This window comes from Antrostomus carolinensis, unplaced genomic scaffold (assembly GCF_000700745.2).
Source record: "Antrostomus carolinensis isolate BGI_N321 unplaced genomic scaffold, ASM70074v2 scaffold36127, whole genome shotgun sequence".
Lineage (NCBI taxonomy): Eukaryota > Metazoa > Chordata > Aves > Caprimulgiformes > Caprimulgidae > Antrostomus > Antrostomus carolinensis.
Genome location: NW_010328667.1, coordinates 1 through 18,162, shown reverse-complemented (window position 1 = coordinate 18,162; position 18,162 = coordinate 1). Strand labels below are relative to the sequence as shown.

Below are 18,162 nucleotides of genomic sequence, written 5' to 3'. Positions count from 1 at the left end.
GGGATATCTATTTTTAGGTTTGGAAAGCTAAGAGAAGCTAGGGACACTCAGAGCAGAGCAGGACAGGCTCTGCTGAAGTCAAACAGGGAGGATCCTACAGAACTTAAGTAGATCCTGAGCAGAACTTTGGAGATCACAATTTTACTCTAAGAAGCCACAACTGCACTTAGCTCCTGCTTTTGCAATCCAGTTCTCTACTAGATCTCTCTCCTTGTCAGATGATTTTTCCCGTCTTCATGAGTTTTAAAGCTCCAGCAGCCAAGAATTTCAAATACATTATGGGAGTGTAAGATCAGCTGCAACTTTTTCCATCAACTCTGCTAGTGCAGTATGTCCGTTTGAAAACTCTGCTGGCATAACCTCCTAGTTATTAATAATCACAATTTCCTCTTGCTCCTTCCAGATCTGGGTGATGGGAGGGCCAGGCCTCATTAGCTGGTTGGGGACTGTGAAAGCTTGTGCTCTTTACAGAATTGCAGAGAAAAGGGGAAATGTGTGAATTTAGGGAATAGCTTATTCAGCTGTGTGCTGGCTTTGTATTTTTTTAAATTAGGTTATTGATTTGCCTGCTCTTGTGCACACAGAAGAAGCGTGGCTTAATGGTATTTTAGTTGAAGCTATAAATAAACAACAGATAGTCTCACTTAAAAGAAGAACTCTGTCTTTTGTGCTGTTTTCGTAAACAATAGATAGAAGGAGGCAAGTGAAGAGAGAGGTCACCTCCTCTAGTGCCACAGCCCATTAATGCAGCTGGGTCAGGTAGCTCCACACTCCCCAAACCAGCTCCATATGCTGACTCTTTCAGGATATAATTTCAGATGTGCTAATGCTTTTGCTTCCAGAAAGGGCTTTTAGGCATCCCTTGTTCTCCCTCCATGGGAAACAAGCTGTGCCACAGACGCGGCCCCCTGAGTACTGGCAGCCGGGCACTGCTGGAAGGTGGGAAGCAGCTTTTCTGCCCTGAATGTGCCTTCAGCTCGGTGGCAGGCTAGTGGCTAGCAGCAGAAGTGCTCCTGGCAGCCTCACTGCCCCACAGCAGGGAAACGTGGCCCCAGCCAGTAAGAGATGGCCTCTTGCCTCTTTCCCAGAGGCTTGGGAGAGGTGAGGGATGCTGCCCAACCTGGCTGGGGATTGTCCAAAGGAGATGGCGCAGATCCTGGTGCAGAGGGGTACCCTTGGGCTTGGAAGGGCGGAAATGCAGACCCTTGTGTAAAGCTTTTGGGAAGGAAACTGTGCAGGCTCAGAAAGTGATGAGGACAAAGGAACTGAGCATAAGCAATGGTGGGTATGTGTCTGTGTGACCCTGCTGCAGTTTTAATCTGTAAAATACCCTCTACCACCCAACCCACTACAAAGCTTCACTTCCTTTACTTATCTTCTCCTGCATGGGCTACTAAACATCTGCTAGATTACTGTAAACACAGTAAGCAGACAAGAAATTGTTGCTTTAGGGACAGGTTTAGGTGACCATTGGCTCTGATTCTTACTCCTGTTAGAAATCTTATATAATTTAACAATGAATGCATTTTTCCTGTAGTACATATTGGATCATTTACAAAGTAAAAATTTTCTCTACTAACATTGCAGATTTTTCTTAAAATTATTTCTATGTTATTCTCTTTAATATCTTGTTTTCATTCAGTGTAAAATTATATAGGGGTTTCAGTGTGCAATGGTGAGAATGTGAACCACCGTACTTCATGTAGCTAACATACAATCAGATGAGTCACACGTGAATTGAGAGCCTTCCACACCTTCCCATTTCACAGCTGCCTTTGACAGTGAGGAACTTCAACACCTGAGTTACTGCTACCAGCATCTAGATTCAGCCACAGAACGATCTCATATAAAAACCATTTTCCTTTCTTTCTACCCTATATTTATGTTGCTTCCTTTCCCACAGCTCTGACTCACAGGTGTACCTCTCTTAATTTTCCTGTTTTCTCCCACACTGCCATTCACCATCCTTCTCCGAGTTCTTAAAGCACTGGAGAACACTATCTGTATCTGCTGCCTGTCAGTTGTCTCCCTGATGCATTTCCCACACAAACTGTTCTGCCACTTTGCCCTGTCTTAGTGCATCTTTTAGCACTTCCTCTTCTTCTTTTGACACTAAGGTTATTTTTCTTTTTTCCCCCGTACTCAGCCTGGTATTTTTGAAGCTTTGTGCCTCCTGCAGTGTGCCAGACAGCTGCACTTTCTTCTTGCAAATCCTTGAAAATTCATCTTTTCAGTTTAACTCTTCCCCCACAAATCTCACGTTGGAGCAGCTTGTTCCTGCTGTCATGGTTTAATGCTTTTGGACAGCACTACAGGGAACAGAGTGAGGGGACAGCAGTTCTCCTGTCCACCTCCCTTCCCAATTACTGCCATTTGCTACAGGGTTCTTCCCATCACATGAAAGAACAGCTGCATGATCATGTACCTTCCCATCCTCACATTCCCAACATCATGCCTGTGTTTGTCCCTGCTGTAGTTTAAAAGTATAACTTGCACTGAGAAAACCCTAAAATTTAATATAGGCCAACTTTCTGAACAGCAATAAGTCTAACTCTACCAGCTCATGGGAACTTGTGTGCTGTTCTCAGCTGTGTTGCACCTGATTTAGGACACCATCCTGCACATCTGTATTCACAGGACCAAGATTCTCCAGTCTGGAGAGAATGGTTTCAGGCTCTGCAGACTAATGCAACCAATATATTTTCTTACTTACTTTGAAACAGAATGCTACTCTGCATAACTTAAATATTTCAGCAAAACATTCTGGGATGGAAGCATAAGTTATAACCTTTATGAGACAGCCCATATCTGTACATTTAGACCAGTGGAACCTCTCTGATGGTCTTCTGGGATCAGTGTTTCCCATTAGACTGACTGACAGTAAAACAAAAAAGCCCTCACACCTAGAATTGCAGCAAAAAGGGAAATGCCATTCACAATGTATTACTTGCTTGGTATTGTTGTCTACAGGTCAATGAATTGCAGGAGCCAGTGCTTTAGACTTTGATTCTCTAGAGAGATATAGTAAGTGACAACAGTAAATTCTAATTTACACCACTCTGTGTGTGCCCCTGGTAATGTCCTAGCCCATTAAGATCAGGCTTTGCGGCATTCATCCTTGCCTCCTGTGACTGTCCAACTCTCACGCTTAGGTCAGGTCTATGTCAACCCTTGCACAATAGCTTCTCTTCCTGTGTTAAAGTACATGGTCTTCTTTTGATATTATCTCTGCTCCAACTTCTTGCTGTACCAGAGTTTAAAATGTAATGAGGTACTGTCAGCGGACCAAATCTTGCTTTGTTACAAGGATGTGAATGCAGAGTTATGCTCTTGTCTGCAGTGGATTAATGCCCCGTTGTTACTGTAGTCAGCGCTGAACCTGATGTACAGCCTCTGTGGAGGCAACAGCTCAATGTGAGCTTCTCCCTAAGCACTCCAAAATGGGCTCTTTCTCTTTTTTTGTAGGAGAAGACATAAAAACTGTATTGATTAAATCAGGACAAGCTAAAATAAATGCAACAATCTTCCTAGTTAAGCAGAAACAGAAGTATTAAAAAGAAATGCATACTTCCTTCTGCGGGAAGCTTCTCTACAGACATCAGTACTGTTGCTGGTGCTTATGGCTCTGTGAAGCCCTGAAGTCCTGTTGAGTGTTCAAATTTTGCTGCACATTCTGTGACAACTTTGGTCCCTGGCATTAACAAGTCTATGGCTTAAATTGGTAAACCAGAGAGGCTGAAAACTTTCAGGATATAAAAGAAATGTCATGCTTTTTCACCCCCTTCCCCTTACCTGCTTGAGGATTTCTGCTGCCGTTTCATGTGAGCAATCAAATATCACGTAGAACTCCTTGCCCTTCTTCATCTCCTTGAGTAAAGGCCTAGCATCTTTATTCCCAGAAGGAAGTTGGCGGATTTTGATTTTAATGTTGTATCTAGAAGGGGCTTTGATGAGCTCTTGCAGGCGAATTAGACCTGAAAAATTATATGCAATTATAAAACCAACCATTAGGTGTAATAAGTATTTATTGTCACTTAAACAGGGTCTCTTATCAGTCCCAATAGATTTCATATACCCATAGGCTAGTTGTTAGCTTCATATTTGCCAGCCTCCTAACTAATATTGTTATATCTTTCCCTTTTCATGGCTATACTTGGCTTTAACATATAAATATTCTGAAACATATTTTTAATTGGTTGACTATAGGATATGTTTGTATTGATGCTATACTGCTAGAGTTTATTGCAAAAGGGATATAATGCTTCTTCCCTGGCAGCTAATTATTATTTCAATATTAAATAACAATAACATAGAATTGAAGAAACCTCCTTACTAACTGTCCTACCTAATGTCAAGGATAAGCAGAGGAGGGGAGAGAGGGGGAGAAAAATGTCCAATAGCGAGTACCTCCATTGTGGTTCACTTAGAAGCCAGTGGCTAGCCTGAGTGGCAATAATTATTCTAATAGGCATCCATATGGCTCTCACAGAATCACACCGAATCACAGAATGTTAGGGATTGGAAGGGACCTCGAAAGATCATCTAGTCCAATCCCCCTCATTGTCCTCATTCCAGCATATGCTGCAATACACCGGAGAAGGACCCTTAAATTTTTCTTATCAGTTTAGAGACAAAAAACCTGAAGAAATAGTGAAATTAAATGACTTGCGTAAGGTTGCTTAGCAAGTCTGAGATCTTATAAAGACTTGAAACATTTTCAGATTCAGCTCTATGTCTGCAAACACAAGAACATGGTTTCTAAGACTATATCTTCATCTGGTACAAATCTACACAGCTTATTTGAAGTCAGTGGAGCTCAACCGGTTGAAGATTTGTCCAAGTATTTAAACACAGTGCATTTCTACTAGCTAATTCAGCACTCCTATGTAATTTGTACTGTCTCCAAAAACTAAGATAGTTAAGAGTTATTTGAGGTGTGTGATTACAGTCTCTTTCTCATTATCCATGAATGTAATTTACCCACAAGAAACTCATGATCTCCTGCTGAGTAAAAGTAAAAGGCTGCCTTAAAATATGCATAATGAGAGAGAGAATACAGGCAAGAAGCACTTCTTAAACAAAAATCAAACAAATTATTAATATGAAAAAATTCATCCTTCTCCTGCTGGGAGTGGGTATATATTTGTCTAGTGCATAAATGTCCTTGGTTGAATGGTCCAATGGTATATGTAAGATAAAACGAAGCATCTCTGTTTCTTCTGAGGTTAGCAAGTGATTGATATGTTGAGGATTGTTGGCTTTCAGTCAAGTACTGGCAATGTGTTTTGAAAAAAAGAAGTCTTTCCCTCCGCCTGCAGTGCTGGGTCTATTCTTTGCAGGTTTTCAAGTATCAACAATCAATATAGAATATTAAGCATTATGAGTATTCAAATGTAAATTACTGCGTGCGTGGTGAGATCGGAGCCTGGCTGGAAGCCAGCCTGTGTAAATATGAAACAATTTGAGCTCATTATTATGAGAATGGGGCACATGCTTCCAATACTGACTAACAAGTAGGGGAGTTTGTGTAATCTGCCTGTAAAGCTGGAGCCTGCTTGTACCATGTACTCAAGTGTTCAGCTCTTGACTGTGGTGCCTTGGCCACTATAAAAGATGGAGACTCTTAGAGAGAAAACTGAGATCTGGGAGGAAGAATCCAGCATGAGGGGATTCTTGTGTATTATCCACAGCCTCAGACTCTTTCCAGCAAGAAAAAGTACTTAGGGCAAATGTGATGAACTGCAGGAGCAGAAGAAAAGGATGTGCACATACACCCCCACCTCCTTTTTGGGGGAAGGAAAATGCTGTGTGCCTTAAAATATCTACTTCGGTCACATGAGACTTGGATCCTGCACTTCCCATCACTTCTTACTGCCATATGACGTGAGGGTAAAGCCTGGCTACAGTGTACTGAAGAAATCAGAGAAGCATTTAGGTGTGAAAAGAGCTGCAGTTATTTTTTTGGAGGACCAGGCAAAAGCCTGGATCAATGACTGACAGCATAATTAATAGCACAGGGGAATAACCATCAGTTCTCTCCTTCCCATTCCTCCTGTTCAACAAATCCAAACCCTTGGACGTGCTACCACCAAGTCTTGATTTGGGACAGATCTTAAATGTGCTTAGTCTGACTCCTGGAAGGGTGGGGAAGGCCTGGACAAGAGCAGCTTACGATGTTCACTTTTCTTTCACTTGGTGTCCTGATTTTTAGCTGAAATAGAGCTGGGTTTCTCTTACATCTTCTCACTCCTCTCCTTGGTAAGACCATCTGTAGCTCAGTCTGCAACAGGCAGAAGGCAACACTGACTGCCCATGAGGTCGGAGAATAAGTAGTCATCCAAGCTGTGGAGGGCTCAGAAGTGACATATCCTGGGCATGGGCCCCCTCTCTGCAAGATGATGTGCATCACACAGGTGATGTGACTGTGCTGGAGCAGAAACTTCAGTAGGAAAGACGTTGTAGAGTCCGATTAGGTGGATGCTGCAGTGGCTGAGCCTGAACTGTGAAGGACCTCAAAAGAGTATTAGCCAGTTCTACTGCAAGGAAAGGCTCAATTTATGGCTTCAAGACAAAATCTATAAGGATGGAAACCAGACTTGCATCACTAACTTCCTTGGCCTACGGTCTGTATTCTGCTGCCTTTCACCCCAACACCTAAATATTTTCCCCTTTTCCTTCAGAAAGAAGGTTGGGAATTTTGAGCAAATATCTTGTGGTCTCTAACCCTGATGGATTCAGTGAGCTTTGGAGTTGGTTCTCCAATCACAAGTAGTGGTTTGATCAAGAGAAATGGTTTGCTCCAATGCTTGAGTAAAATGTTTAAATATGTGAAAGACTGAATACTACATATAATTTCAAGATATCTAGAACTACTGCAAATTGTGTGTGATGTATTCAGGAGTTCAAACATGCCTATCACAAATGCATTATTACAACAGGCAAATAATCATGCACGTTGGCAGTAAGCATGGTAGTGTGCGTCAGTAGAAGGTGTTCACCTCCCCAATTCCCTCTCTTTTTTTTTTTTTTTTTAATTAAAAACTGTACAGTTAACTTAGTCAGACATAAAATTGAAGAAATGCTTTTACTGCTTTGGGAGAAAGTACTCCTTTTTATTAGAAAATGGTGTTAGGCTTAGCATTGTAACTGCAAATTCAAAGAAAGTAAATTCATTAAGAACTCAAATTCTGCCCTGTGCAAACTAACTGATGAAAACTGATATGACTTGAATGAAATTTCATCTATATGAATGAAAAGACTTGGTTCCCCTGAGTCTTAAACAAATGCTGGAAGAACCAGCTAACAAGTGGGGAAAGTCAGAGATTCTCACAGAAGATGAGAAATTTGATGTAGTTGCCCTTCTCAGCACCTGGTAGGTTAAAATTAATGAATTCAGGGAAGAAGGAATAGATGTAAAGCAGAGTCAAACCTGCACTGAAGGCAGTGTTATTGCTTTTGTTTGAGTTCTTGATAACTGAGACAATGTCGTGTCTCTGTTACAGATCAATATGCCAAATTACAAAGCGGAAAAGTGGGATATTGGAAGGGATCTATGACAAATCACTGAATTAAATCAAAGAACAGTATGTCTACCCAGTTCTAGCATGTGGAAAGATAAATAATAATTTATGGAAAGTCATAGTTATTAATGACCAGGATGGGAATTTCAGAAAGAGAAAACAATAAGATGTTTAAATAAATATTTACTCTATAGCCAGAAGCTATTAATTTACAATTAAGAAAGATTATTTTGTCTGCAAGTCCATCTTTCAATGGTACCATAAGGACAGCAATTAGAAGTAAAAATCAGCTGTAGTGTGATTTATTAGTCTTATTTTATTGAAGTCTAAGAGACAAGAGGGTAAAAAATTGATCAGTTCAACTCAGGAAACATGAAAGAATTTTGCAAATGTATTTTAGGAGCAAAATAAAAGTTTTATAACTGCTGTAGGTCCCTTTGGAGGAGACAGTAATGTTGAACATGGTGTTTTTGGTATAATTTAACATGATATTTGATAAGAAGCAGGATGAGTAGGTACTTCCTATTCCAAATGTAATTTTTAGCACTATTGGTTGCAGGTTTTATAGACATGTTTATATAAAATTTGCTTATCATTGACAGTCCTATAGAGTCTACTCAGGACATTACTAACACTCAACAACTAATGTGATAAATAGTGGAACCCTGAATGAATTCTAGAAGATTGGAAAAAAGTTTTGTCAATATCAGGAAAGGTATGTAAGATTACATGGAACAGCTTACCCCAGTGCAAGCACTGGACAAGCTAAGAGTGAAGCTGGTATGGTGGTAAAATACTGAAGAATGAAAACTTGGGACTATAATTAAGAGAGATGTTAAGCTGTCAAGGGAAGATAGCTCTGTATCACACTAAGTGCTTTGGTGTTACAAGTTCTGTTGACACAGGTAGCTTCCTAGATGTAAAGCACTTGCCCCCGGGAGGTGTCTATCTTCATATATCATACAACCTGCTCATGAAAAATGTGGGACTATAAAATAATCATTTGCCAGATCTCAAAAAGCAGATGCCAATGAGAAAGCTTTACTAACCAGCAGAGGTCTGTGAAGGCTGGTGCTAAGCCATTCAGACATTTGTAGTGCTCTTATCTCTGTATATGCTCCAAAACCATTACTGGAAAAAAGTTATGGCTGAAAAACATTTGGGTGACAAAAACTGGCAGCATGGTAAACAGTGGTTGAGATAAGGAGGGTAGGCACAAGTGACTTGGATCATTTGGAAACATGAGCTCACTCAGATGAACTGATCTTTTTAACATTGCTCAGTCCAGACTCCTAACTGCATTTCTGTTGATGAATGTGTCCTTGCAGCAGTGAAAACCATAACTACAGGAGGTGGGGGGAAAGCTCAGCTTGGCAAATCAGCACAGTATGTGGCCTCTGTGCTGGAGCTGACCATGAGGGCACGTGGGCTTGGAGCAGTGCTGTAGTGTGAAGGATGAAAGCAGGATTTTCCACACTTAATCTTCAAAGTAGACTCTTAGACTGGAGCAGGGCTATTCTCAACCAGAATAATTTGTGCGTGGATCATTGGAAGTTCACTGTAACAGCTATGAGTTCATTGTTTGTTTAGGAATTAAGCTGCTCTTCACATGCAACTAGTCTCTAAGAAAAAAAAAATAGGTTAATACGTGTTTTCTTCTTGTAGTGTAACAATGTCAAACATCAGAGATGAGAAACAAAAAGAGCTTGAGTCAAATGTCATCAATCTAATCCAAAATCCAAAGACTATATTGATCAAAGTTAACTTGTTTACTTCCTGGCTCCAAGTTAATAAGATGATTGATGATGGATTTACTTTGTAAGTACCTCTGCAACAGAGGTCTCTTTAATAGCAGTCATTTTTGTAACTCAACACATACACTCCAAACACTTAGTGTTTTGGAATGCTAATTTGATAATGGGGTAGGCTGAAAAAGACCTCTACTTTTTTATCCATGAGTATATTTTTGTATACAGTGATAGGATCCCGACAGCAATTCTGCTGAGCTAGAGCATCATAATGGAAATGCAAGAAGACTACAGCAGTAAGTCCAGACTGAATTGTTCTTTCTGGTCTACCTCCAGCCTTCTGGTGAACTCTCTAAGTCCAAGATGTGCAGAATATTGATGCTGAGACCTGCTTCTTGGATCCAGGAGGAAACGTGTTTCTTTTGTGCTGTCAACAGTGCAGAAATAAGTGCAATATTTTTAGCCTTAAAACTGAGGGTTTGAGAGGGTTTTTTAGCAGAGCTCTGTCTTTTAGGCATGTTTTTACAAAATGGTTTTAAGAGACATTCTTTTTGTGTGTGTGTGTGTGTGTGTGTGTTTTCCCTTTAACTGCTTAGGCAGATGCCTGAACTCATGGCTCATCCAGGTTTGTTTTATGCCATTATCAAAGAACAAATTTAAATGTTACCTGCACACTTGTAGAGCTCTAGATGGTGCTAGACTTCTGTGGGCAATGCAAGCTTCAGAGTGGGGTTGATAGTGATGTGTTTAATTTGCATCAATGACCACTAATGCACAACAGGATTTTTCAGAAATGTGTATGGTTCAGCTATGCCTTTATCATAAGAAGATAGTGTTGAAGGATGGTGGCAAGAGTTCACAGTGGAATAATTGTCAGTGTAAGTCTTATTCAGTTGGCTCTATTTTCTTCATCTCTACAGATAATTATGTCCCTTACATATATCTTTGTGCCCTGTAAAAAAACATCAGTTGTCAGTCTTTGCTTAGTGCTTTCTATGTTTTGACGGGTCAGCTATGAACCTCTCTGAGCTTTCAATGGTTTGTCTATGTGGAAACATTTTATTGTGAAGCCAAATTATGAACACTTAATCCATGACTGAGTCTACACTGTAGGAGAGATTATGATCTCTGTGGACATGTTTAGCATAAATTTTGATGTGTAATCATGCCAGACAGGACTCCTTCTGAGACCAGTTTAGGTACACAGTTCTCTCAATGACAAGAGCAGCCAATATATTTCTCAGAAGCAATATCTTCCCACTCCAGTGAGGAAAATAACACTGACTAGAATATTTTGGCTAATTTTACGGTATGTGGCATCAGCCACAGGGGTAGTAAAGCCTAGATATGTAAACACATGCAACAGTGGCTTGGAATTCCTTATAACATCAACACTCTTCCACAATCTTGGTGTATTTAAAAAAAAAAAAAAAAAAGTTCTAGTCTCTGATAAGCTTTTAAACCACTTGTTCCCAGAAATGAGTTTATTATTCTCCTTTTTGCTATCATTGTTCTGTGAATAAAGAGACGTGTTACAAGTATTGATTGTCCATGGTATGTTGTTGGACAGCTATGACTACTCTGTGCCCCATGGGAAGGTTCTTCTCACAAAGAATGAATGAACTCTGAGTTAAGAGTCCCAGGCTGGAAACACTTACACAAATTGCAATTTTCAGTGTTCAGTGTCCAGCTGACAAATGGGTTGACTGTTTCTGAGACAGTTTGAAGCAAAAAAGTAGTCTCCATATTAAAAATGCTGCAGCTTGAACTTTTGGGTTGTAGATATGTTTCATTCTAAGATCAACCCCTCATTAAGAGATGGAACCCCTAATCAGCCTCAAACTAGAATATTTATCAGCTTGAAGCTGTGATATTTGTTCCACAAATAGGAAGCAAAACATGATTTACTATTCAGGATCTGGGAGCTAACTCCTGTTGACTTCTTAAGGTCTGTTGAAATGAACAGCTTTCCAAAAGCTGTAGCAGCAGAAGGGTAACTGTGCCTGGAGAGACGTTTTTCTTCCATATTCTGATGAAAACTGCTGTAAGTATGCCAAACTGAACTATCACAGGCACTCACTGTCACAGAATTTATACATTTTTGTACATCAATAGAAATATACGACCTGCAGTGCACCAGTGCTACTTACCTGTGCTGTCTTCATACACTACTGTTACTATTTTCCAATTGTAGTATAGTACAAGATCCAAAACTGCTCTGCTGATGGCTGCATAGTCTGGATAGAGGTTGATATAAAATGCATCTTTGTTATCCACTGTAGGGTGCTTCCATCGGGTCTGAATATGTGGGACTTCAAGTGCATTGCAAATGGACTGCACTGCGCTGACAGAGGAGCTGTGGGATGGTCCAAACAGAGCAGCTACACCAAGAGCGAGCTGGTCGCACGCTGGTGGGGAAAGGGAGGGAGAGGAAGAAGCTGTTAGTTGGCAAAAGCATGTAACCCATGCAATGTTTACAAGACAGTTTATTCTCCATCCATCTTCATCATTTCAAAGTGAGAATGGGTAACCATGTCACTCCCAAACATGTTGAGAGATTTGCAAATGGTTCCTGAAAATGGCTTTACTGATTAGCATCATATCCTAGAACCTGCTTGCTACAAATAAAAACCAAAACAACTTCTCTGTTCATTAACTTCAGATCATGTTGATTCCTAAATTGCCTTTCTCAGAATGGCATTGTCCTGGAGAAACCAGGAGCTTTCTGGCTACAGGCTTGCCAAAGGAATGTCACATGAATTAAGTTTCATGGAAGCATGTCAGGAAATATGTTCAGAGTCAGACACTATATGGATTCCCTCCGTGACTGGCAAGCTTCTACCAATGTGAGTTGCTTTAATTTCAGGCTACTGAAGTAATATAAACAGTAAAAGGCACTATGATTCATGGCACTCCATAATCTGTGTTTACAAAAAAAGGCAGTAAAGCCTAAGGTCCTCAGTAATGACACAGGGAAATAAAGAACTAACACACACACAACATTTTAATACCTTTCCAAATCAGTCAAATGCTAGTATCAACAAAGTTTTCTTTCTCCTTGTGCCTATATCTCAGCCAAAAGAATATCTCCTGTAGGTATCTTTTCGTTTTTCTTTCCCTCTCATGTCTTTTCAGGATAGCAGGTGGAAGATGAAGCAATATTAATTACTTTTGTCCATTAGTAAAATTTACTGCAAATGTTTCTAATAAGGTCTTTATTAACTGGGACAAGGCTCTTCACTAAGCTGCAATGTTGTACCCTTTGTAAGGTTGTTCTTTGTGGGGAATACAGAAATTACTCTGATTGGATGAAATACTAAGTACACAAACTTCCACAATGAGCTGCGATCTTTCAAATTAATATTTAGCTCTCTGACAGTAATAGAATACGACAGAAAATAATATTTCCAGTCTACAAATGAGTGTTTTACAGACAGCACAAAATGCAAAGGCTTTCAAGGTTTAATTCAGAAGTCTTCTTAAAGGATCACAAGTTTTAACATGCAAATTCCATAAACAATCTCAATAATTCATGGAGAGAACAAATTACTACTGTCTGCTTGGATTCCTTGCATGTAGATTTAAAAAAAATGTTTACAACTAACTCCTTCCTCCAGATTCAATGGAGAAGGTACTTTCACAAAAGAGATTCTCACTCTACAGAGAATCTAAAATCCTGTCTCAGTCTGGATTATATGGGTTATAAATCCAGCATACGTTATTTTTGAGAGCATATAGTTCCAGCATGCATCTGATATTTGAAAAATAAATGAATAAAGACAATTTAAAGCTATTTTCAACACTCTTTGAAAGTGTTTTCCTTTTTCCAGTCTTTAGAAAGAAACTAGAGTACCATGAGAATAATTTAGTAACTTAAGATGTTTGGAAGGCAAGAGCTCACCAGCATTCTAGCACCATTTGTGATATGAAGCATGTTTATTTCCCATCCTTTCTTTTCCTTATAGCAGACCTCTTTTGCCTTATAGAAAGCATATCTTGTACCATATACAGTGCCAGATGTTATAGTGAGTTGCAAAGCACATCTGCAAAGTCTTAGTGACTTGTGGGTCTTTCTCCAGACTCGTTTGCTTGAGATTGTGAGCACACCATGCAATTCCAGGAACTAGGCTGCTGTATCTAAAAATTCTAGGTTGCCTCCTAGAGGTGAAGAAGTACACTGTGTTTAAGGAGAGTTGTGACATTTTTCCCCTTCCTGTTTTGGTCTGTAAGTTAATTAGATGCAAGTAAATTGTAAATTGGACCGTAATTTTCCCTCTGAGAAAAATAAAAGAATAGGCAAAAAAAATCCCAGACTTCTGTGCTCCAATTCTTATAGTTATTTATAACAGAGAAATTTACTTCTGTCTCTAACTCTCTGACGCATTAATATTTTAGGACAGGGAGACTACTGGCCTCTGTTCTTTAAAGTACAATAGAAATAACTTGTTATGAATAATGGATATCTGTGTGTGTGTGCTAATTATGGGCTGTGACATCCCACTGTGCTCCCTGTTAGTCCGTGATCATATTCTGCAGAATTCCAGGTGGCAAATCTATTTTTTGGAAAGAAAAATGGGCTGGACTTGCCACCTTCCATCTGGGGCTCTTAGCATGCAGACAGCATGTAGGTGTTCTATCAGAAACTAGATGACAAGTCCAAGCCCAGCTTCATTCTTAGGTCAAATAACCTAGAAAGATGAATTTTATGTTTCCATTCATATACATGTTACAGTCGGAGCAAAGAAAAAGACCAGGCTGGAGAAAGGTAGTACAGAACACGTATGTTACTGACACAGTAGTTGAGATAATTACCTCTTCTTGAGGCTTCAAAACTATCAAAAAGGTTAATTCTCTGGATGTCATAGGTTAATGTGGTATTAGGCATCAGTGTTCTGTTTCTATTAATGTTGGTGACTGCAAACTTGAAAGCCAATTCTTCAATATTAACAGGTTCATTTTCCACAGTTTCGAATATCCCTCCTGTTGAAACAGAGATAAATGAGAAGCATTATTCACCTTTTCATCACTGTACATAAAAAGAGAAAAATAAATTATAAGCAATAATAATCTGAGTGTTCATAAAGGAAAACAGTTAAAATTGCTGTTAAAAGCACTACAGCAAAAGCATATTGGATCATTAGTTTTTATCTACAATGTCACTGTAGGTTAACTCAATATTATGAATGTTGCTTAGACAAACATCTGTGAAAGATCATGCATGTTTATTATTCAGGCTTGTCAAAATAAAATTTTTAAAACTTCTATTGAGTTCCCAGCTAACAAAAGTAGTGATTTTCATAGGTCTTGTTCCCCCTCGTCCAATCTAATCTATGTTTAACAGATGAAACCTGAATATGTTAGAGGTGTTTTCTGAAGTGTTTCTGCAAATTGGAAGTATAAGATTCAGAGGTGACTTAGGAGTTTGAGTAAAAATGGAATGAAAGTTTCCACTCAAGACTGATATCTTGGGCTTTGTTCTTCTATAAACCTTAAGCAACTTTGTTGGCCATCTCTCATTTGCTCAGGGAGAGGTGAATATTTTTACTTTTCTAAAGTTCGTTGCTGAATGAACTGAACTACTTGATACCGAGCATAACTGAGCCACACACTGCTCCCACAGATTTCACCTTTATGCCAAAGTGTTGAGTGATGTCTCCAGCAGTGTAGTGTCTACCAGTACCAACACAACACTGGTTTAGAAGTCTCCTTCTACGAGACTGCTGGATATAGCAATTGCAATCAACTTCCTATCATTCCTCTAGACTCTTCTTCCAACATCTGTTTTGAACTGTTTGAACCAAGAGGTATCCCAACCCATTCTGTACAATCCCAGCTGGGCAACTGCTCTTTAAGTGCTGCTCAATTCGTTGGAACTTATTTTCTACCCTTCAAACTGTAATCGTATATACTTCTTGCTCCTTTTAAAACAAATGAGGTGAATCCAAGCTTTTCTTTAACCTGGAAGCAAATTTTCTAGAAAAGAACCTGTAAAGAACCAATCTGAATTTTGGAAGCATTCTGAACTGCTTTGGCATATACTCTGAGATGGAGAAGGTGGCTGTGTTTCAATTCAGTAGGCTGTCCCACTTATATTGGGATGTCTACTCCCTGTAGCCTCTGGAGACTTTATTATGCCAACAACACATTCAGGCTGTCTAGGAGCACTGGGATTTGATGAATGCATAACAAACACAGCTAATTTGAAAAAAAATAGCTCCTTTAAACAGCAATCTCCAGCTTCAGTACTTGATTTTGCAAGTATAATTTACTCATTTAGTGCAAGCCACTAGAGAATACTTTGGATTTCTCAGTTACATATTTTCGCATTTCCCCATCTGAAATCTGAGCCCTAGATAATGCTTTATATTTTCTGAGCATGAGAATGCATTCAGCTAATGCAGTACAATCTCTTGCAATTTTGATGTCACCAGTGTAGAAATAGCGCAGTCATTAGCTGACAATCAGGAAATGGGAACACGGTGGATTTAAAACCTGTTTCGAATTTTAACTCAGCAATGAAAACACTGGAGGCTACCAAATCCAAGCTGGCAATGCAATCTTTAGCTACTCCTGAATATGCAGCATTATATTATCTCTCAAACCCAAATATAACAATACCTTAACTTGACTTAATTTTGCCAACATTAGCAATTTTCTTCACTATATGTATTTCTCATTTACCGTATTTAAAGGACATGTAGATGTGGTGCTTAGGGACATGGTTTAGTGGTGGCCTTCATAGTGTTAGGTTTTTGGTTGGACTTGATGATCTTAAAGGTCTTTCCCAACAAAAATGATATATGCATGCATTAGAACCTTAAAGACTTTCTGATATTTTTTCCCCTCCATCATAAAAAAATACAAGTGATTACACGAGACTGTGACACACAGAAATAGCTAGGAAAAAGTTTAACTGCTGGTTTTGGAATCCAGTGTAAAACCTCACGTGGAATGCTGTGAGTCAGCAAGATTTTCCAGGTTTGCAAACTACAGGATTACCAGAAGGAAAAAAATCTATTGTCTATTATTTTGGATCCTATAATTCTTCATCCCAATGATTATACCAACAAACTTTCAGGTTAAATAAAATTTGCTTTCTTTCCTTTAACTTGAGGAAGACAAGTAGTTTTCAGTTAGCTGTAACACCAACTTGAGCTTGCGTCAGCAAGATACAACTGTTATGTTTTGCTTGGACCTCTACTACAATTAGCAGAATATTGTTTCATAAGGTAAGGTGGATGTCATGGAGTATAATGGACAGCCTGAGATAACTTTCTAATAAGGCAGGGTGACCACCACCTCTCCTGACTTCCAGTAGAATGAGTATCTTACAATCTTCGCAAAAAATCTTCTCCATCTTGGAAATTATTATTGTGCTGTGCTTGTATTACTTTTTTTTTTTTTTTTTCATTAAAACAACTTATTTCATCCACCCCTGAGGTAACCTTCATACCTATACATACACAAGCACTTTCCCATTTCAGGACTAGAACTTTTTCCAGGCCTCTAATCAGTTGCGTATTAAGTGGAGATTAGTTTTAATTGATGTATATCCATGAACAATTTATACTTCATTAGCAGAATTTTGCAGAATTTTTTCTTGGTCCTCTTTAAAAAAAGAGTAGAAGCTCACTGGCCAGAGGGAAGGAGCAGAGGGAAAGGAGCGACGATGGAAAGACTGGAAGTTTTGCATGGATGTGTTTGCTAAGCAAACTAATCAAAACTGCATATGTATTATCACGTACACTTCAAATGTATTCAGATAGGTCTTTCTGAAAGCCAGCTGTATAATCAATATATTGGTGCCCATTCAACCTTTTTTTCCAGGTTTCTTTTGTACATGTTAACATAGCAGTAAAGCACTTACAGAGAACTTTGGTTACATGCTTTAATTTGCTGGTGAGATACTCTGGTTAGGTCTGGTGTAAGAACAGGACAGACAGTCAAGAGTTTCATAATTCTATACATGAAATTTAGTTCAGCTGAACTGGAGATGTTTAGGGTGCTGTTTAGTCTCTGAAAGATAGTGCTCCCACCCCCAGCTAGGATGTGGAAGTTTTCAGACCACAAAAGGCATTCTTCCAAGTCAATAAATGTTTACTTGACTCAATGTTCTCTAGATTAAACCCTAAATCAAGTACAAAGTCCACGAGAGAGTTTATGGAGGAAACTGTTGCTTAGTGTGAGTGAAATACTGGATAGTTGCATTGTGAAAAGCTTGAACCGCTACCTATATGAACTTGATATTTCTGTTGGGACCTATGTGTGTAAAAAAGTGTTGAATCAGTCTATAAATTTGCACCCCAAACAAGCCAGCAGATAAAATCTGGCTGTCCTGTGCTATTGTGTTTTCATCCATGTATCCTTAATGAAATCCAGCAATATAGTAAATAGTTTGTCTTCTCCCGTGTTCTGCTCATGCTGCTGCTTAGAATTTATTTTAAGGTCCAGGTTAAAAGAGAAATAACAGAGTAAGTGACAAGTTTGACGAAGAACTGGATTGACAGGTGATTAATTTAAATAAAGTAATTACTGTACAACATTTTAAAAACAAATTAACCACAGTTTTCTACAAAGGAAGGAAGAAAAATAAATGTTAACTCAAGATATAAATGATGCTCCAGAAATGAGGCTATTATTGCTAAGCACAAAAACAAGCACTGGCTTTTAAGGTAGGCTGCTGGTAGCACATACATGGCACAAAGTTTAAATTTCTGAGTCCTCCCTTTCACCCTCCTCCCCTCATTCCCAATTACTCAGTCAGATAGTGAATTCAGTGCAGCAGCTTCAGCCAACCAAAGGCTGTTTAGTCCTGATCAGTGGCAGACCTGACCTTTCTTCTGCACAGGCACTACATCTGCCCTCATGATGAGTGGGACTGTCCACCTGAGTCA

The 18,162-nt window shown here is 39.2% G+C and overlaps 1 protein-coding gene across 1 annotated transcript in view; it reads right to left on the bottom strand.

Annotated features, from left to right (window-relative positions):
• Window positions 1-14,243, bottom strand: part of LOC104528349 (glutamate receptor ionotropic, kainate 1) — a gene marked incomplete at its 3' end in the record, with an annotated part of 26,052 nt that extends 11,809 nt beyond the window's left edge. The window contains exons 1-3 of the mRNA XM_010172326.2: window positions 14,081-14,243; window positions 11,419-11,676; window positions 3,793-3,974 (exon numbers count right to left, since the gene is read on the bottom strand). Of these exons, the coding sequence (XP_010170628.2) occupies window positions 3,793-3,974; window positions 11,419-11,676; window positions 14,081-14,153 (513 nt within the window). The remainder of the gene's footprint in view (window positions 1-3,792; window positions 3,975-11,418; window positions 11,677-14,080) is intronic.
• Between the last annotated feature and the right edge of the window lie 3,919 nt (window positions 14,244-18,162).